General features: G+C 36.9%; 2 protein-coding genes across 2 annotated transcripts; both read left to right on the forward strand.

The window, feature by feature from the left end:
- The first annotated feature begins 8,694 nt into the window (after positions 1–8,694).
- Positions 8,695–13,980, forward strand: LOC133310538 (probable disease resistance protein At4g27220). The gene is made up of 3 exons (XM_061511474.1): positions 8,695–8,813; positions 9,984–10,253; positions 11,091–13,980. The coding sequence occupies exons 2-3, from the start codon at positions 9,998–10,000 to the stop codon at positions 13,763–13,765; spliced, it is 2,931 nt and encodes a 976-aa protein (XP_061367458.1). The 5' UTR covers positions 8,695–8,813; positions 9,984–9,997; the 3' UTR covers positions 13,766–13,980.
- A 6,670-nt stretch (positions 13,981–20,650) lies between these two features.
- On the forward strand, positions 20,651–22,525 carry LOC133310537 (uncharacterized). Its single transcript, XM_061511473.1, has one exon. It carries the CDS (start codon positions 20,651–20,653, stop codon positions 22,523–22,525), a length of 1,875 nt encoding a protein of 624 aa, XP_061367457.1.
- The last annotated feature ends 336 nt before the right edge of the window (positions 22,526–22,861 follow it).

Below are 22,861 nucleotides of genomic sequence, written 5' to 3' on the forward strand. Positions count from 1 at the left end.
GTCGGATGGGTTTTTCCTAAAGAGAGAGGCTTATAATAATACTCTATGGGACGATTTTGCGGAAGTTGGTTAATAGAAGACAAAGGTCGAACAAGTCGCCCTACTCCAAGAGCAGAGCGCTGCGAAACTTGGCGACGCGAACCTCTCCTCTAATCGCAAGAACGTTTAGAAGACCTTGAATGACTACTTCGTGAAAGGCGAGGCCTAACCCCTTCACTAGAACCACCTGACCATCGCCTTCCAAAACTAGCAGACTGACGCCTACCAGATCCAGAAGTGGTCCCACCATACGACGCCTAGCGCTCACTATGAATATGAGAACCAGACGCCTCACCCAAATATGAAAGCACAGATCCTAAAGCCATTTCCGGCAGGAGATTTTGAATCTCCTCTTCAATAAAACCAAGAAGCTCAGGAATCCTACCATGGGGAAACGACCCCAGGAACTAAAGAACGATATGAAGGAAAGCTACTGCCTTCCCCACCACGCTTAGCAAGATATTCCTGCATAGCAGGCCCTACTGTACAGCCTTCGAGCGTGTCGAAGGCTTCATCAAATTCCTCCTCCTTAACTTCAACCTCTATCTCCGGCAAGAACAACCCAAGAACATCTGTTATCTTAACCATTGTAACACCCCATATATATCTGGTAATGTTATCATATCATCGTATTAAGCTGCGCTTAATTAAAATTGTGGAATATCTTTTTCTTTTCATTTATGACGTCATTATTCTTACCAAGTTGAATTACTTAATTCATTTCCAAAACATTTCCTGTATGTAAATGCAAAAGACAAACATCTATACTGAAATAACCTCATAACATAATTAAGATCATTAACTGAGTCTCTAGTCACGGCACCACTACATGTAAGTCGGACAGCCCTAATAGTTTATACAACCCAAATCTAATCAACAACATAATTCAATGTGGCATGGACAATCCCCATGCTCACCAAATAAGGCAACAAGGCCCAATAACAGAAGTCTCAACAACAACAACAATATAAAATCAAGCTAAAAACATAATATCAGCAGATATATCCAACATCCAACCATGTCAGCATAACAACATATAAATCAACTAAGCTCCGGCCTCCTGCCGTTAGAGGTCTCAACCCTTGCATTACCTGAACCTGAAATATGTGCCCCAAACGTGGGGTGAGATCTCTAAAAAGAAATCTCAGTAAGACAAGGGGTCCTCAAGGACTCTTCCACCCCAAGCTCACTTACAAGTATAATATAAGTTCAAAACCACTAATTTCAATGCATGTTCATGTTAAGGCATATATATCATGACAATATAATCTCTTGCTCAACGAGCTAAATACTACAACTCATTAATCATGTGATGTATGTAAATGCGGTTTGACTGGCCAGGGAACAGGATAGGGATTATGCACGTCTGCGACCCATCTAACATAAGTGTCGCAGTCTTATGCCTTACACACCAGAGTCGTTGTCTGATCGGGTAAGTGTCAACATCACTTTCATACACTACATGCCTTACACACCAAAGTCGTTGTCTGATTGTGTAAGTCACGACATCATAATCACACACTACATGCATTACACACCAGAGTCGCTGTCTGATTGTGCAAGTAGTCAATAATTAACTTAATACATCTCAGGCATATATCAATGCATATTTCATCTTTCATAAAAGCATACCATGCATATAAACCACCCTCCCATGGAGGTCGGTGGAACAACAACAGACTAATCCGAGGACACGAAAGCTTACCTTTCAAGCTAGCTATCCAAACCAAGAATCCAACCCAGCTCAAGGTCCAAACTCAGCACAATCACAATCTGTTTTGGACCGATAGATATATCAATAATCATATACGACAAGCACAAGACACAAGGACAACATCTTTCCTTTACTTTTCATGTCTTAAGGCTTCTCACAAAGCCACAAGCCCTTAATCACTTAGATTCTGACTTAGTTAATTATTACAGAGGTTCAACTTAGCCAATCTAGGGTCCACAAACCCCAAACATCATTCTGTATGAACAGTGCAACTACTATTCTTCGAAAATCCAGAATATCCGGATATTCCTCGGGGACATATCCGGATATCAATATCCGAATATCAAAGACCCCATATCCGGATATTTCGCGACAGAATTCAGTTCTGCATTTCGCGAGATATCCTTCCCAAAGGTGGTTCATTTCAAGCATACAGAAGCTTAAACATGCGATTTAAGGTGTGTTTAACATTACCCAACCTTAGGTTATCATCTTAAGTTCATTACATGCATCAAGGTTCCATTTTTAATCAAGGAAACTCAAAAACAAGAGAGGTGATCATACCACAAGCTTAAAACAGAGCAAGGAGATGCTCTTGGAGCTCTCACTTCAGCTCCTAAGTTCAGACTTCGTAGAGAAACGAAAATGGCACACAAGGTGGGTCCTTTCTTCACAAAGAAAGCTCCATGGAGCTCAAAATGCTAGAACAAAGATCCCACAACACCCAACCAAGGTGACAGCCCTCCAACTCTCACAAACAGCAACCCCACACAGCAACCAAGGCTCACACTCCCACTCAAGCCTCTCCTACACTTAACCAAGGTGTTTAGATGAAGAGAACTAGTAGAAAGTTGATCACTTTGAGGAGTTTTTGGGAGAACAAAGTGGTAGAAGGCTTGGAGAGCACCAACACAAACTTTGGAGGCGCAAGGCTACGTAGGAAACTGATAGGATCAGTCTAGGTTAATGTGTCATGCCTATTTATAGGCGGATTAAACTTAAACACACAGTATTATCTTTAATTGCTATGCTTAGCATTTTAATCCCAAACTTAGGATTCTTAACCTACTCAATTTTACAAGAATTAATATATTTTTATTATATTTTTCGGAGCACCCTTCCAGTACGCGTTTTTCATAGCCAGTATCAGTTTCTGGCACCAGTTCTCATTATTTTAACTTGAAACTCGTTTTACAAGTCCTACATATTATTCTAGTAATTATCATGCACTTATTATAATTTTTCGGGATACTTTTTTGGTACGCATTTATACCGACTAGCAGAACCGGTATCTACACTTTTCGTCAGAAAAACGACTTTCAACATTATTACTCACTTACTATAATTATTAAAGCCTCATAATAATTATTAGGGTCAATTATGGAATTATCTCATAATTATCTAATTAATTTCCTTAATTAGCGGTGCGGATTCTTACAACCATCACTAGAAAAAGGAGAAGAGAAGCAAGCTAAAAGAAGTACAAAGGAATATCAAAACTACAAGCCAGAAACACTGTACCTGAGATAATGCAGACAGGGAAGAAATGACGACTGGCACGAGCACTATCGCAAAGAAGGAAAAACACAAATGAAGAATGCTGGAACACGAAGAGCTTGAGGTAATGAGAAGAGGGTCCTCAGGAGGGGAAAACCTCCTTTAAAAAGGATCAAGGAGATCAAGGTGGCGCACACGTGTAGGACCTCACCATTTCGACCGTAGGATGGCATAACCGTCAGACAATAGGCGGATGTGATGAGGGACTTGATGGTAATTACTGCAGGGACAAGACACCCTTCACGTCGCATTACGGTGGCGTACACGTGTAGGACCTCACCATTTCGACCGTAGGATGGCATAACCGTCAGACAATAGGCGGTTGTGATGAGAGACTTGATGGTAATTACGGGGGGACAAGACACCTTTCACGTCGCATTAATGCGCCGTGCCTCGAGACGATTGAGTTCTGCAGTTATTTGCAATGATGGAAGAAACCATCATTACTACCCCTCGAAAACCGAAAAGGCACTTTGCGTGTCGGAAGGACGAAATACCCAAAATACCCCGTACAGGACTACGCGGCCCGCCAAAGACACAAATAGGAAGGAACCCCGCCTCAAAGAGGTGGGAAGCCCCAAGCATTAAGTCACTAAGATATTGGGTGCTACTCCTACACCACTCAGGTAATGCCCAAACACTTTACCTTGGCGTCAGCCACTCAGATGACGCCCAAACCCTTTTACCTTGGCGTCAACCACTCAGGTAATGCCCAAAACACTTTACCTTGGTGTCAGCCACTCAGATGACGCCCAAACCCTTTACCTTGGCATCAGCCACTCAGGTAATGCCCAAACACTTTACCTTGGCGTCAGCCACTCAGATGACGCCCAAACCCTTTTCCTTGGCGTCAGCCACTCAGGTGACGCCCAAACACTTTACCTTGGCGTCAGCCACTCAGGTGACGCCCAAACTCTTTTCACCTTATCGACAACCATGCAGATCGCCAGTGAGGCGTCGCCTGAACCCCTTTTATCTTGGCACCAACTTACACTTGCTACCAAGCTGGGGGGCTCCTGTTCCGGATGGCCCAACAGTAGTGGCCCAAAGGTTCAAGCCCCATTATAACTCCCTATCCACGTCAGCCCTACCAACTGGCAACCCTCCCCAACTCCCAATGAAACGACACTCCCTAGGGGAGACACCAAAATGTCCCATCTCGGGACCCCAACCCCCAAAGGCAGTCGCCACAGATGCCATAAGAGGGAACTGCCCCTTTGACATATGCTGACACCGTCAGGCGCATTGCTGCTATCATAGCAGCGCCTGTCACGCCCAACAACATCTGCTATTATGAGCAGATCCCAAGAAGGGTTGACCCCTTCCTCATTAACCCATAGGAGGCTCATACGACCTCCTTATAAATAGCTCTCTTTGGCACACCAAAGAGGCATCTTATGTATCGTTATTATGCCCATTATATTGAATCACATTACACATACCTAACCCCATTGTTAATTGCTTGCTACATACTTGGAACAGTACCTCTTAGCTTGGTCTCTACTTGTGCTAAGAGTATCATCCATACAGTGATTCTCTCCCCAAAGAAAACATAGTGGACTTATAGATCCCTATCTATACAAAGTGAATAGGATTTATATTAATATTTTTAACACACCCCCTCACTTAGAGCTATTGGGTTTGAAATATGGATAGCGTGCCCTAAAAGCTTTGATATTATTTAATATACTCATTTCATCCCAATAATTTAAACTTATAAATAATGAGTAATGAGCACTATTAATTTTATATTAATATAATATTACCCAATATTATAAGAGCTAATGGTTTATGATTTTAATGTTTTTCATATTATACGAAATAATTTTATTTTATTTTTTGGTAATCTAAATAAATTTATTTTTTACATATACATAAAAGTGTGTGTGGCTCATGTAGGTCCATGTGAGAAGAATAAAGAAAAAAATATATATGAACCTCACACACTTTTATATGTGTAGGAAATAAATTTATCTTCCACAATATAAGAAGGAAAAAGTATTTTTCCAGTCACTGAAGATAAAATTATCTCCAGTGAGTTCAAAACAACGTCATTTTAGAGTTATAAGATTAAAAAATTATAATGATAAATACTAAAATAACCTTGCAATATATTATAATTACAAAAATACCTTGATTTTTGTCCCAAAACGACGTCGTTTTTGGCTCACTAGAGATAACTTATCTTTATTGAGTGAAGAAATCCTTTATTCATATAAGAAATATTAAACCCATGGTTATATTATACTTCTTGTTATATTAAAGCTTAGAAAATGTATCATCAATATATTATTCAGCTAATAAGTTTGGGGGATCTTGGGTGGTTGGGCTCTATGGACCTCGTTCAAAGATTACTTCAACTTAAAAAATCCAACCCCTCAAGTAAAATTGATTAGTAGATGTTTAAAAGCTTGGGAACACGAGAGATTTATGCAGAGTAAAAATAGCAGTTGAACTTTCTGTTTTTCTCTTCAAAGGTACGCAACAGAACATAAATGCTGTGTGGTGGTCACAGCACCATTTTTATTTTTATTTTTTGGATTTCTCTGTTCTTCGTTTATTATTGATCAGGTAGAAATAATCTCATGTAAATTGATCCACATGTATGCCAGTTGATCCATATATTTACTGGTCACGACACCAAATTTTAAGCGGAAATATATAAAAAACAAACCTTCCAAGGAAAAATGGGCTAAAAGTATGGCTCAATTAATAAGATCAAACTGCATTTAGTTAAATGTTGTGTATAATTCTTGCAGGTGATTCAAGGATAGGTCATTTGCAGGTATACCCTTGTCCCTGAGGTGTAAAAAATCACTTCATCTCAAAAAAATTTAAGGCATTGGGTGATGACTTTTTTAATGATTTAAATCATTCTCTAACGTATTTTCTCACGCAAGAGCTCTTTGGGCTTGAAGTGTGGATATTGTATAGCCCTAATTTTTTTATATTTTTTATTTACCTTATACTTATTTAATTTCACAAGTGAGGACAGTGAGAATCGAACTCATGACTTTTGTGATCACCGAAACTCTGATATCATATAAAAAATTACTTTAACTCAAAATCTTAAGACATTGGTTGATGGCCTTTTTAGTGATTTATATTATTCTCTAATTGCAGACTAAGAGTCTTTAAATAGAATTAATTTATTTTGAAGCCTCACTTTTTTCCCCTAAGACAACATCGTCGTTGTCAAATAATTATGTATGCTAAGTCAAATAATTATGTCTACTAATTATTTAAGCTTTAGTTTAAAAAGTATATGTTTGTGTCTAAAAAAAAAAGTATATGTTATCTTTCTTCCGTAGGAGCACATTTTCGATATACTGAAGTACATATTTCTTTGTCAAAAATAAAAAAATATGAGATATGGGTGGTAACAAACATAAAGGTAATGATAATGTAAAAATATTTTTTTTATCATATTTAATAAAAAAATGTACCGAATATTCAGTACAACGGAAACACTAAAAAAAATTTGCATTCCTAAAGACATGAACCAAAACATAATTTTATTTTATTTTGACTAAAATAGGCGCAACTAGTAATAAAGTTATTTTTTAATTTAATTATCTAAAATCCGCTAATATGGTGGAAAGTGGAGAATGGAAATCATAGTGGGACTTTGGTGTTATGCGCTTGTATACTCAATTTTTACTAGCTGTTGTCAATCCCCAGCTATATCATTTGTAGAGTTGGTAAAATAGCACCAATTTGACGGGGTTGGTCTCTTAAACCCATTACAAATAGTAGGTTAGGGTTGAGATTTTTAACTCGTCAACTTGTTTCGACCTGCCACATATAAGAGTGGATCAAAACAAGTTTAATTTGCCATGAAATGTGTTGGCTTGTCGGGTAAAAAAAAAAATCAAAAAGTAATGTTTTATTTGTCAAGCTTTTATAATATTCAGAATTTTTATTTTAGTACTTCCTTCAAAAAAATTAAGAAAATATTTTATTTATGATAAAAGTTATCTATATATAGAGACAAAAATAAATTTTTAGTGATTGTCCGACTAACCATTAACATACTTTTATACTTGGGATTGAAAATAATTAAAAAGAGTGTGGAATGAAATTAAATAATATTATAAAATTTATAAAATATAATTTATTTTTAAATTTTTAAATAAATTGACCAACCAACTCATAATATAAACGGAACAAATAAATATTTATAACCTATATTTAATAGGCGGGCCACCCCATCTCATTCTATTTTTGGCTGGTTGGTGATAGATTAGAACTGATCGACAAGCCAAAGTAATTAAGATAAATGATAATAAAATAGGGTTTTATAATTTTCATTTAACATGAGAATTTAAATTTTTCTACACACCCTTCGATTTCCGTACTGACATGGGTCTTACATATTATTTTTTCTAACGCCTGGTCCCACATATTTTTTATCTCTACAACATAAGAATTGAATTCTCATTTAACATGAGAAAATCAAACCCCAATAAAATAATAACCTTTGATTTCTATTTGAACGACTAAATTTTCTCACATCAATTCCCATTCTACTATGGACAATATAGGATTTTTACTCATCGAATTCTCTTTTGCAAATAAATAAATGCAAGACTTTTTGCCAGCTTGTTAACAAACTCTCTTTCGGTATATTTGTCGCCTTCTCTTCTTTTTATATCCTAAGTTTAATTAAATATATGTTTATAATTTTATTATAAATTTTTTTATAATAGATAAAAAAAATTAAAAACTCCACTAACTTTAAGATGTATTTAATTTTTTTTGAGTTTTTATATTTAGGTTTTGGTTATGTTTTTATATTAATTAATATTTATAAATTTTATTCTTTATTTTTTATTTTTATGAAAATTTTAATTAAAATAAATATATAAAAATTATTTTATCAAACAATTTATTCTAATTTAAGCTTTAAAGTAATTTTTAACATAAAATTTTTTATATAAATATTAAATGTTTTTAAGTCGGTCAACAAGTTAGAGGTCGTTTGGTTTAACTTTTTCTAAAAGTAACTTTTAATACTTTCTTATTTTAAAAGTACTTTTTACAAAAGTTAAAGTTATTTATAATTTTATAAAAATATTTAGTTTTTGAAAAAAAATTTAACTTTTGACTTCTGTTTTTTTTGAGAAGTTAAAGATTTTAGCTACCGAGAAAAGTAAGTTTTTTGACTTTTTTTGTGACTTCTCCTTTTTTTTTAAAACAGATATCCAAACGAACTAAAAACGAAAACTGCTTTTATTTTCTTAAAAAAAGACAGCTTTTTTGAAGAAGGAAAAAAATCCAAACGGGTCTTAACGTGAAAGTCTTGTAATAAGTAGTAAGAACGTTAGGGGGACAGCCTGTAAAGCACGACTCCACCTCTCTTCATGTATAGCACTTGAGTTGAGAGGAGTTCTGATTGTGAGTGAAGAAAAAATCACTGAAAATTCTATAAACTCTGAGAGAAAATCTCTCCTCTTCGATCTGTGTCTCTTAATTAATTTAGAGACAAGAAAATTAAGCCGAGGTATTCAGAGAGAACTCTTGCTTTTACAACTATCTCCAAAAGTCTTATTCGTTAATGATTTTTTTTTCTTCCCCTTTTCGCTTCTCCTGTTTTTTAATTATATCTGTTTCATGATTGACACTACTAATTGCCATTCCTGAGATTTTCTTTTACTTATTTTATTTTTTATGTATTTATTTGATTTTGCATTAATTTGATAATCATTGTATACTGAGTAGCTTGAAAATCAAGGTTATGGCTTAAATTGGTGCTGGGAATGGTTAGTTAAACTGTGGTTTGAAGCAATAAGAAAATTGATTAGGAAAAGTTTCGGACTTTTAATAATGTTATGTGATTTGCGATTTGGTTGTTTTATTTGAAGGCTTTTAGCTTTGTTGGTAGTGATTATTGCTATGTTTTAAATCTTTGAAGTTTGCTTATCTAGATTATTATTCTTGAAACTGAATCTCTAAGATTGTTGTTTGAATTTTTTATTTTATTTTTTTTAAATGAATGTTGCCAGTATGCTTAATCATCGTCGCGAGTTGTTATATACCATATGCAAACTATGGTATCAAGGGCTCAAGTCCTTTTTTTATATGTGGCTTTATAACTTAATTTTACCAATTACGAGAAAACTGTGTTAAGAAATTTTTTGGACTTCTGGTTGTGTTTGAAGATCGTGAGAGATGAAAGTATGTTTCATATTTTGTGGAATGATTCAGGGTTGCACATGTGAGTTGTTTTCCTTGTGCTATGCATTGATTTTGAAATCTCTCTTTTTCTCTCTTTGTTTTTGTTGTTTTTTTTTTTCCCTTAAAGCTTTCATAGGAATTATCTCTTCAGCTTAATCACTCTTATCGCTTTATCTCTCATTTAATTATTTTGTTAAAAAAGTATAGCAAAAAAATAAAAACCTTCATTTCTTGGACGGTATTTAATATTAGTCTAAAGACTCTAAACATCAGTTGTTTTACTTCACTTGACTCTAAACTCTTAGGAAGATGCTAGCAAACACAAGTATTTGTAAGCTCCATAGTTTTAACCTTAAGATTTGATTAAAAAAATGTTTGAGGTATTCTTTTTTTTCTTTTTCTTTTTTTTACAAATTAATTAAAAAATATATCTAGAGAGGCACATATGTTGTACTATGTACAAAAGTATTTAAACCTGATGATCTTCTGTGTGTAGGAAATATATTAATCATGGCTAGGCTGATGACGGATACACACTACTGGAATCAAGTTACTAAAGAAAGAAATGGTATGTGGAAGTGCAATCGATGTGGACATAAGTATAAGGGATCAGGTGTTTCAAGAATTAAAGCGCATGTAGATCAGATACCAGGTCATGGCATTGCTGTATGCCCTGTTGATCGTGATAATGAAGGAGCTCACAACAATATTGCTTCCAGTTCAACTAATCCACAAGACGTTGCAAATGCATCCAATCCATTACAAGGTAGGTAACATTCTTAACATTTCGAAATGAGAATTCTGGCTTTTATTTTACACTTGTTCTGGATCTTACTAGCCCTGTTCAATAGGCCGGCCGTTCAAGGTTCATTTAAGGGGCTTCCTAAAGTGAGACTTTTAGACCCTCAAAGTAGAGGATTTCCCACTTCTTGCACCAGCTTACCTCATACACATTGTGGAGGTGTGCTTGGCCTCACGCACAACAATGGAGCCAGTTGGGCAAATTGTTGTTACTCGTTGCATCTTAATTAACTTGGGAGAATCGATTGGCGATATGAAAAGGACATTTAGTTAAGGGTTTTAATTCATAACATAAAGGGGAGATCGGGGGAAATCGAAGCCCTAATTGCGTTTCTTGATTGTCAAGTTACTCGCTCATTACTTTCCTTGTTATTTAGTTTAGCTTTCATTCAATTCTCTTTATCAATTGTCCAACTTAAGCGTAAATAGGGAATTATTGGTTGAAATCTGATACTCGTGGGGATGACGATACTCTTACTCATACACTGTATTACTTGTACGACCGGTGCGCTTGCTGAGTTCGCAACAAGTTTTTGGCGAAAATATTTTCTCAGCTATAAATACTCATCTTTATTCATCGAAGAGACATTTTTCACTCATCATTATGACATGTTATTTTTCCGAATTCTATTGTGCCCTTTCACCATCCCCTCTCTTAGCCTTCACTTGAGATACTCATGGTAATTCTTGCATAGAGGTTTGGCTCATACCACTGCATCCAAGAATTATTATATTGAGATACATCACCTTATATAACAGACCTAAGCTCCACACTAAACAGTTCAACATTTATGTGGAACAGGTTTGGCACCAGCTGTGAACGGAAGCAGCAATATTACTAACAGTGTTTTGGAAAGTGGGATTAATCACTTCAATGAATTAGTTTTTGATCTAACACGTGAGGAAGACGACATTAAAGGACAATTACAATGGCTTGAGTCCCGGGGCAAAAAGCCCAAGAGACAAGTCGATATTTGGTTGAATAAATCACAAGACTTGAAAAAAAGAGCCTACGGATTGGACATAGAGCAATTGACTGAAGAAGTGCGAAAGCATAAGAAACAGAAGCCTCTTGTGTTGTCAAATGAAATGGTTGGTGGATTTTTTGAGAGCAATATTAAGGAGATGTGGAAACTTCTTGAGGATGACCAAGTCTTCATCATTGGCATACATGGGATGGGAGGAGTTGGAAAAACTTCTCTAGTAACTCACATGGAGAAGGAAATAAAAAGGAATGGAACTTTCAATGATGTCTTTTGGGTCACTCTTTCCCATGATTTTAGCATTTTAAAATTGCAACATGACATCGCAGAAAAAACAGGTGTGAAGCTTAGTGGAGATGATGAAAGAACCAGAGCAGCAAATCTGTCATTGGAGTTGGAGACAAAAGAAAAATCAGTACTTATTTTGGACGATGTTTGGAAATATATTGATCTACAGAAGGTGGGAATTCCTCTTAGAATGAATGGCATCAAATTAATTCTGACAAGTCGTTTGAAACATGTGTGTCAACAGATGGATTGCCCATCAAATAATATAATAAGAATGTACCCTCTCTTTGATGATGAAGCTTGGGAGTTATTTTTGTTAAAACTTGGACGCCATGGAACCCCCGCAACACTTCCCCCTGAAGTAGAAAAGATTGCAAGATGTGTTGCAGCAAAATGCAGAGGTTTACCACTTGGAATCAGTGTGATGGCTAGAATCATGAAAGGGGAAAATGAAATTGATCGATGGAGACATGCATTAAATAAACTTCAAAACTTGGCAATGGGGGAAGAAATGGAAGAAGAGGTCTTCAAGGTATTAAAACTCAGCTATGATAATTTAACAGGAAAGAACATGCAAATCTGTTTCTTATATCTTGCATTACATACCGAAACTGTAAGTTCTTCCGAGTTAATTATGAAGCTTGTTGATGGTGGACTGATAAATGGAATGAGTAGACTGGACGAAATATTTGATGAGGGTCATACCATATTGGATAAACTGAAAGATCATTCTTTGTTGATAGAGGATAGTGATGACCTGCATAGTCTGGTGAGGGACATGGCCTTTCATATCCTTAAAGAGAATCACAAGTACTTGGTAAAATATGGTGAAGGATTGAGTAAGACACCTCACATGCAGGAATGGACGTCTGAGTTGGAGGTTGTTTCTTTGATTGATAACAAGATAGAAGAAATCCCAGAGGGCACATCACCTTGTTGTCCACGTTTGTCCACCTTGATTTTAAGTCGTGGTTGGCTCAATCATATTCCGGAGTGCTTTTTCATGAACATGAATGCTCTATCCGTGCTCGATCTATCTTATAATTATAGCTTAAGATATTTGCCAAATTCGCTGTCTAACTTGAGGTCCCTTATTTCTTTAGTGCTCCATGAATGTTCAGAGTTGGAATATGTGCCTCCATTGGGAGAGCTACAAGCATTGTCGAGATTGGACATTTCATGTTGTTCAATTGACCAAGTTCCACAAGGCTTGGAAAAGCTAATCAACTTGAAATGGCTTGATCTATCCGGGAACGAGTATTTGGAGTTGGTACCAGGGTCTGTGCTACCCGGTCTGATCAATATGCAATACCTCAATCTCCTCCGTTGTCCTTTGGCTACACTAACTGGGGAAGATATACAAGGGATGAGTAAGCTAGAATGTTTTGGAGGCTGGTTTCAGGACTTAAAGGAATACAAAACTTATGTGCAAAAAATCTTAGACTCCGGTTTTGGGCCCAAAACTTGTCATCTCCATTTGGGAGAACATGATATTGCAGATGATTGGTGGGCAAATCTAGTTTTGGGCCCTGATTTTCATCTTGTTCCAAGTAATAGAATAGTTCAATGTGTTCGAGATTGCGATGCTGGCCCCCTTTTGCTGCCAATAGACCTTCTGGAACTGTTTATATATGACAATAATCAATGGACATGCTTATGTAATTCTCTGTCACTCATCGATTCTTCTTCTTTGAGGAAAATTGATATTACTAGTTGCACAGAACTGAAGAGCTTGTTTTGCTTATCTGGTTCTTGTTCCTCGTGCACTAATATCCAAAACCTCGAATCTTTGGTTCTTAATGATTTGGAAAATTTAACTGCCATCTGTAAGGAAGATGTTGCTGCTAATGTAACACAATCTTTGCTTCCGAGTGGCGTGTTCTCTCATCTCAAGCATTTTAGAATCTGGCACTGCAATGGGATAGAGAAGTTGTTGACACCTGGGTTAGTGGCACAACTTCATAACCTGGTGACCATAACAGTAAATGGTTGTGCTTCCATGAAGGAGATATTTGCTGTGAGTAACTCGGGAGATGATGATGGTTACAGCATTACACTCCTCAGGTTAACCAGATTGAAGTTGATAGATTTACCACAGTTGGAGAGCGTGTGCAGAGGAATTTTAGTTTGCGGATCCACGCAGCTATTGCACATTGTTAGCTGTCCCAATTTAGAGAGGTTCCCTACTATACAAAGTCCTTTGTGATTGTGATCTTGACTTTTCTGATTCTAATTTTCATTTTTTTTTACCTTATGTGTGTGTATGTTGTGTTGTGTAACTTGTACAAATTAATATGCATCTTGAAGCTTCTTTTTTGTTCAGGATGTATAGTAGAATTTTCAGCTCACCTCTATCCTTAGAAATTGGGGAGTCTTGTGTATGGTGTATGTCAGTTTTTTATGTATAACACGAAAGATATATTCAATTGTTAAAAGATTGACACGGTCTCTTGTTAATATACAGAGTTGACTATCACCTGTATATATAACTGACATGCTCGATCCTTGCTTGAGAGCATCCCATTGTAGGTCTCTGATCTATGAAGTGATGAAAAATTATATATACAATACAGCAAGAACTACTAAAGTAGATATTATGAGTTACATCTTGGTTAGAATAACATTCAGCACACTAGAGATTATTGAAATTCCAAAAGTAGACAATAAAATAAGGGAAAAGATAGTCTTATGTCACTGAAGAGAAGTTTTCTTTCCAGCTGATACATCGATTTGGGTGCATTGTTTTTTTTTTTAATAAATGGCTGGGGCCCATGCTTTGTTGTGTCTGTGATAGAAGATAAAATATCTTCTATTAAATGAGACTAATCAATCCCATAAAATAATACCTTGCAGAATAACTTGTTTTCTTTAATATCATAAAGGGGAAAAAGCATTATGGTACTTCATCTTCCTAATCTACTTTGATTGCTATGCAGGTGTTCATTAAACTGTTATATCATGTCTCATAATATGAGGGGATAAAAGTTCATTAATTTAAAAACAAAAAAAACCCTCAGTTAAAGCCAAATCACCTTAGCTTTGCACATTATATACTGCTTTATTCATAATGGGGAAAGGATTCAAAGGGATTTAGGTTAATTTTAAAATATTAGGAAAATACGGTATTTTGCAGGAAATCAACTTTTGAAGGCTCACATCTCATTTTTCTGAAATTCTCTCAGAGGCAGTCAATCCTCCATTACTTGATTACACTTTACGTTTTGTGAACTATACAGCTTCAGTATTAATGAATTGAGCTAAATTTTTAGTATGAAATCATCCTTTTGGAGGATTAAGCTTTATTTGATTTTCTTTGAGCAACTTTTATTTAACCCCAATAGTTTATTAAGACGCCTTAAGCTTTGTGAAAAGTTTCAGCCCTAGATATCTACAATGTTAAGGATTTGAGCTAAATTTTTGGAAGATTCAGCTTGGTTTGATTTTCTTTGAGCAACAATGTTTATAAAGTATATTTCCGGTAACATTGTGATTTGATATGCTCATACTTTAAGATGTAAAGCTAAGATGAATGATTATTTTTCTTCTGAGATTGCTAAATCTGGTATGTAGTAATGAGGTGTGGATTGTGGAAGAAACAAAAAATAAATAAATAAATAAATAAATAAAAATACCTTATGAAGTGAGTTTGGTTCCAATAGAATTCCCCATGTATTGAAGAATTAACCAAACCTTTTGGGTTTCATCATGTTCAGTATCTTTCTTTGTTTAATCATTCGCAAAATGATAGTCCTCTTGAGAATACTTTCTATTATGGAAAATAATTAATGATCTGCAAATCAGCTGCATGCTACAATTAGGAGTTATTAGTCAAAGTTCTTAGACTTGGCCTATTGGTAGATATGACCACTTAGTACATTTAAAATAAAATTTTCCATGTTGATATTTTCGAAAACAATTTCCTAACACTTTTAGCCAGTTGGCTAGAATCAAAAAAGAAAGTAGGCATAACTAGAGTCCTAGGAAAAGTGCACATGCGAGAATGAAAATGATGGCGAATTCTGATCAAATATTAAAGATTAATAATAAAGATGCAACTATATATATTAGTTTAGTAGCATTGGTGGTAGTTGTTAAAAACTGCTTATCTCCGAGGAAGAGTTTATTAAAACTCGGCTAGTTCATCAACTCGATTGAGATATTGGATCATTGATTCAATCGGTGATCATTGCCTCAATCGGTTTAATTAAATTTATATCAAATTATGTATATTATATAATTATAAGATGCATTTTGACGAATATTGAGAGTAGCCTAATAGTAAATGGTGACATGCTAATATCACTCACTTCCATAGGTGTTAAAAGTGGAATATTTTGTCTTAAATTTATATTAAATTATTAAATGTATTATAAGGTGCATTTTGTCCAATAATTGAAGATAACTTAATGGTAAGTGATAATATTATTCACTCTCGTAGGCTTGGTTCGATTTCCGGCCACCGTTAAAACGGTATTCTTGACCCTGAAAAAAAAAGTAGGTATCAAAAAGAAGCATATTTATAATTTTGTATTGCCAGTATTAAAATTGCATATCAGAACCTAAGTTTTCATTGCTTTCAAATTTGAAAATTGACCTAATTCAATCAACCACTGAGAAATTAGATAGTCTGAAACATTGCAAATTTTGTCCAAAGCAAAGAGTTGCGAAAAAGGAATGGAAAATTTTGCAACATGATATCCTACCGGACTAATAGATAGATCCACTCGGTAACCAATCCAGTGACTAGTGCAACTTTTGGTCTAATTGCTGAAACAATGGTGTAATCATCAATATGTTAAAGAAATGGACTAATTTGAATCACAGAGTTCTCTATATTTCTTCTTGAGAATTTCTTAAAAGTACCATTTGGTGAAAAAGTGTATAGGAACCCATTCAATGAACCAATAGACACCCATCCAAATTGCTTGAGGGATTTCAGATTGTTGCACTGCATATGTTATGTGTGACAAACACAGGTTACAAATTGTGAGGGCATTTATTAGGCATCATTGGATGCTCAATAAACATTCATATATTTTCTAGATGCGCCAGAAAGTAAGGATGTGCGTGGGTCTGTGAAACACGGACACGTGTTTTTTTGGAAAAAATGTGTGTCCGACACGTGTCGGACACGGACACGTTAGGACATGTTCGGACACGCGGTTGACTTTTTGGGACACGTTGACTAGTGGGACACGCAAGTTTGACCGAATCCGACACACAGTCAACGTATGTGGACACGTTTTGGGACACGTTTTGCATTTTTTTTTTTGTAAAAAAGAAATAAAATTACAATTAAAAAAATCAAAAATATTTAATAAAAATCAAAAATCTGAAACCCTATCCTCTGATCCTCTCTTGCGCTGGAGGCTACTGGTCGTCTGGTCTTTCTCTTCTTTCGTCGTCGTGGGATGTTCTATTATTTTTTACAAATATCATCATCAGCACAAATTAATCTCACCATTCTCAAGATCCAACGCAAATATTCTAAAGCAACAACAAGGGTTTAAAGAAGAAGCTTCAGATCTTCAATATTCCCCAATGGATTTGATTTCTGAATTAGCAAACAACAGTAGCAACTACGATAATGAGATCCTTGTTGTATCATCCCCAACCACCGATCTCACCACAACCTCATCTTCATCTTCAGCGAACAACAACACACCAAGCCGTTATGAGAACTAAAAGAGGCGAGATTGGAACACTTTCTGCCAGTGTCTTAGGAACCATATACCATCACTTTCTATGGCCGTATGCAGTGGTGCTCATGTGCATGAATTTCTTCATTACCTTGACCTATTCAGAAAGATCAAAGTTCATAACCCTTTAAGCCTTTTCTTAATATTTTCTACACTGGATGTTCTATTATTTTTTCTTAATATTTATATTATCAAATTTGAATATTTGATTAGTATATGAGTTATTTATTATGAGTTGCTATATGTATTAAATGTAAATTATATTATATATATTAAAAATATTATTTAATATCAAAACTTGTCCCAACATGTCCAAATTTAGCATTTTTTAGAATTAACGTGTCGAAGTGTCGTGTCGTGTCCCGTGTCCCGTGTCTATGTCCGTGCATCATAGGCATGGGTCGAACCGAATCGGATTTTTTGAAAAACCGAACTGGATTGATTTAAATGGTTCGGTTCAGAAGTGGTTCGGTTCGGTTCAAAACTGGTTCGATTCGGAAGTGGTTCGGAAGTGATTCGGTTCGGTTGGAAACGGTTCAGTTCGGCTCGGAACCGGTTCGGGTCGACCCTCTTTTTGAAAAAAAAAATTAAAATTTAAAAAATAAAGTTATAAAAATTAATTTGGTTCGGTTTGAAAATGATTTGGTTCGGTTCGTTTCAAAATGGTTTAGTTCTTAAACTGGTTCTAAAAACCGGTTCGGTTCATGAACTGATTTTTAAAAATCTTTTATTTTAAGGGCGATTCGGTTCGGTTCATGATTCGGTTCAGTTTTTTGATTATTTTGCACACCCTTACCCGAAAGTACTTTTATTTAACACTAAAAATAGAGAAGAATATTGTATTATTTATCACATTATGTATGTAAAGGATGCGTAAAGATTAATTATGCTTATATCCCCCCAAAAAAAAGATTAATTATGCCTAACGGATCCTCAGTATTACAAAAAAGAATCAGGGTATGAGTGAAAGTACGAGACTATAGTGTTAAAGAATAATATAAACCAACACCTTAAGATTTTGAGTTGAAGTGATTCTTTACATGATATTTTTTTTTTGGCACAAGACAGACTTTACTCCGGTAAAAAGTGTTCCTTGTATCATTTTTTCATAATTCATATTACCGAATCATACATAAAGGAATGCGTTAGATAAAAATAAATATAAAAAATTGCATTTCATTGACCACTGGCATGTTTTAAACCATAGAGGGACTTTATTAAAAGACAAACTTGATTCGGTTTGGGACTGTTAGCTCTAGGTGGAAGGGTCATACACACTTCTTCATGTAAATCTCTATGAAAAATGCATTATTGACATCCAATTGTTCCATGAACCAACCTTGTGCAGTGGCAATTGCAAGAAGAACCCGAACTGTAGTTATTTTGACCACCGGAGAGAAAGTTTCAAGATAATCAACCCTTCAAGTTGTGTGTACCCTTTTGCTATATAGTAGTTACTGGGAATTGCCTTGAAGAAATCAATCAAGTTAAACAACATCTTGACTCTCAATTCAAAATCAAGGACCTGGGATCCTTACGCTTTTTCTTAGGATTAGAAGTGGCTCGTTCCAAATCTGTGCTTCTCATTATCCAACGAAAATATGCTTTAGAATTGATATTTGATGCTGGCCTCCTTGCAGTCAAGCTTGCAAAACCACTATGGATTCATCTCTCAAGTTACAAAAAGTTCAAGGTAATCCTTAAGGTGTTAGGTGATAGTCTTTTTAATGGCTTATATTATTCTTCAACACACTCTTTCACACAAGAGCACTTTGAGCTTGAAGTGTGGATATTGCACAAGCCCAATATTTTTGGTTTTACCTTGTACTTATTTTAATTCCACTCAAAAGTGGGGGCAATGAGGATCGAACTCATGAACTTATGGTCACTAAAACTCTGATATCATTTAAAAAATCACTTCAACCCAAAAACTTTAAGATTCTGGGTTGAAGTGGTTCTTTATAAGGAGAATAAGAAGTAAGTAAAGAAAGTCTATAAACATGCACAAAGAAACTTTGAAAATAGTCTCTCAAAGTTGAAATGGGAGGAAATGAGAAAGGAAGCCGTGAAAACAAATATATAGAGGCACAAAAATGAAAAGCCAACACAATGCTAGGGTCAAACTTGTAATTCCACTAGAGACTAAAAATCTACGTGAGACTAAAAATAATTTAATTAGGTTAAAGTTTCAATTTAGCATGATTTTATGTATTTATTTTTTGTTGAAAACTCTATTATGGACCTGGGAAAGGCCCATGCCTGCGAAAAGCCCAAACAGCACAAGCCCAAAGGTAAGCTCTATAAATAGGAGCTAAAGACCACAGGTATGACTGATCTCTCTAACCCTATTTTATGCAATCACGACAGTGCACACACACACACCCTTTGGCTAAGGCCATCATATAGTGTGTAGTGATTCGCTGTCCCCAAGATACCTAGTTTATAGGTATCTAGAGAGAAAGCACTAGATCCAAGATCAATCATCCGACCTACGGTCGGACACCTCTTCCTCAGGCAGAACATTGGCGCTATCTGTGGGAAACGAAGACTTTTCCCACTACTACTACGTGATTAAAGGCAGTTGATTGAGATGGCAAGGACAACCAGGAGTGGATATCGACAGCCTTCAAGATCGAATTCCAAGCATCAGCCTGTTCCACCAATCAGGAAGGATCCTTTGAATCATCAAATAGACACTAATGAGGTGCATGTTAGTGACGTGCATTCCGATTCGGCATCAACCCCAGTCGTCAATCTGAATGCCCCATATGTGTAGGGTTTACAACCGGTGGAGGACCAAGTCGCAGACGCGATGCAGCTTCCAAATGGTGCAATTGGTGATCCGCGGGTGACGGATCTGGCTGTTGCTGCGGTCCTTCGGAGAATGGAAGAGATGGAAAGAAGGCACGATCTTGAAAAGGAGGAAGGTGCTGGGCAGATGCGAGAGTTGGAGACTAGAGTAGGGCGAGTCTCTAACCTGAATCTGGAACAAGTTATAACCCGGGTCATGAATGACTTGAGGATCACGAATCCCTAAGAGAACAATGATAGAACCCGGCCTCAAGTGAGAAATACCGAACGTGTTGAGAGCCGACCTCAAAGGAACGTTCCTGGCTTGGCTCGTAATGAAGAACCTCGACACGAGGAAGGCCGAGGTGAAGGAAGAAGTACAGAAAGGCAGAGAGAGTTCCCAGTTCAGAAACCCATTCAGAAACCCTGATGACGTATCTGGGATCTACAGGAGGAAGTATCTCAGAGGGCAATACAACAATAGCCCCTTTGTGGACGAGATTGTGGATGCACCCTTCCCAGAAAATCTAAATTTATCAGAACTCCTCAAATGAGATGGAACGCAGGATCCCCAGGTGCACTTGGATGCCTTTGATACGTCAATGTACATCAAGGGAATAGAAGAACCTTTGATAACCCGGCTGTTTGCGACTACACTGACTGGAGCTGCTCAAACATGGTTTTCATCTTTACCAGCGGGATCCATCAGATCTTTTGAGAAGTTTGGAGGGAGGTTCTTGCTGAATTTTGCCACTAGCAAAAAACAGCCGAAGTCAGAATTTGCACTGGGAAAAATAAGACAACAACCTGGGAAAACCTTTCAAAAGTACTTGGACCGTTTTAAAATGGCGGCTTTGCAGGTTCCTGGGTGGTTAGAAAATGTTCATCTACATTTAGTAATCGCAGGGTTACACGGCTCTTCTCTGTTGGCTAAGTCCGTCTACAAAGACCCAGTCCGGACTCTAGTAGAGTTCACAGCGCGATCGAAGAAATATCTAGAGCTCGAACAGATGGAAATTGAGAACATGGATCAAAGGCAGCACCCCGGCCAAGCAGAAAAGCTTGGCAGCAGGAAGCAAAACGATTATCGATGTAAAAGGCAAGATGATAAAACTTCAGCGAATGGGAGATTTGACAGGTATGTGCCTTTAAATTCGTCCAGATCACAAATCTGGAGGGAAGTAGCATCCACAGAGATGAAAAGGGTAGATAGATCTCGGCCATTACTCAATCCGGTCGGGTTGGACCAATCGCGGTACTGTGCATTTCACGATGGACCCGGCCACACTACTGATGAATGTTGGGACCTAAGAGACGCGATTGAAAAATATGTCAAAGACGAAAAGCTGCGTCAATATCTCATAAGGACTCAAGGATGGAAGAACAATAGGAAGAAAAGAGGAGGTCGACCAATGAGCCCACCGCGAGAAAAAAGGCACAAGGAAGAAAGCCGGGGCAAGAAGCCGACCAGAGAAGACGACGAGTTCGTAGAACCTGAGTTCGAATGTAATGTGATTAGCGGGGCTTTCCGAGGAGGAGGTGATACCATGAATGCTAGGAGGAAATACTTGAGGGAGGTGCTCTCAATACGAGAGCGGCCCAAGTTTAAAGAGGCCAAAAAAGAACCACCAATACTGTATTTCCCCAAGAAAGAGCTGGAGGATGTCATGCCAGGACGTGTTGATGGGTTAGTTATAACAAGCACACTAGTCAACTGTAAAGTGAAAAAGATATTTATGGACAACGGCAGTTGTGCCGACATAATCCTATGGCAGGCTTTTCGGAAAATGAATCTGGATGAAGAAGATTTGAAACCCTGCAATACGGCTTTGATCGCATTCAATGGCCGTAACACCATCCCCAAAGGATATATAGATCTGAGACTGAATCTGGGAACCAAGGAGGCATACAAGTCAGAAAGAGTAAGGTTCATTGTAGCCGACTTCCTTTCAGAGTACAATGTGATTTTGGGAAGACCAACGATCCACGAGTGGGATATGCTGGTTTCTACCAAACATCAAAAACTTAAGATGATTGGTAAGCAAAACACGGTCATCACCATTGCAGGGGACCAAAAAGAGTCTCGGGATTGTTATTTTAAGTCGTTCAGGGCAGTCGAAAGTGACCCTAAACCTTCAGCCGAGATGAAAACTGGTTGCAGACAGGATGGCCCAAGCAGAGAGAAAAAGACACCGGTCAACATAGTAGAATTGGACATGAGGAATGATACTCAGATGCCGAGGCCGGAACTCGATGGCGAGTTGGAAGAAATAATCATTGGGGAGGAGGAGCAAGTTGCAAAGATAGGTAAAGGGTTGACTGAAGAGGAAAAGGTTCAACTTACCAAATGCCTAAGGAAGAATAAGTACGTTTTTGCTTGGAAATCTTCAGAAATTCTTGGCGTAGACCCTGCCTTTTGCTGTCATAAGCTTGCAGTATACCCAGGGTCTAAGCCAGTAGCGCAGAAGAAAAGATAGCTCAGTCCTTAGCATCGGTAGGTATTGGAGGATCATGTGAAGAAATTGCTGGAAGCAAGGTTCATCAGGGAAATACAATACACAACCTGATTGTCCAACGTAGTAATGGTTAAGAAGCCAAATGGAAAATAGAGGGTGTGCACAGATTACACAGATCTAAATAAAGTATGCCCTAAGGATGCATACCCTATGCCCAACATAGATCAACTGGTTGATAGCTCATCCGGTTTCCAAATGATATCCTTCATGGATGCCTATTCGGGGTATAATCAAATGCCGCTACACCTAGAAGACCAGGAAAAAACTGCCTTCATCGCAGAAAAGGCGAACTACTGT

Source organism: Gastrolobium bilobum, unplaced genomic scaffold, assembly GCF_033153095.1.
Source record: "Gastrolobium bilobum isolate Gb01-03AN ecotype WA unplaced genomic scaffold, APGP_CSIRO_Gbil_v1 utg105663, whole genome shotgun sequence".
NCBI classification, from domain to species: domain Eukaryota; kingdom Viridiplantae; phylum Streptophyta; class Magnoliopsida; order Fabales; family Fabaceae; genus Gastrolobium; species Gastrolobium bilobum.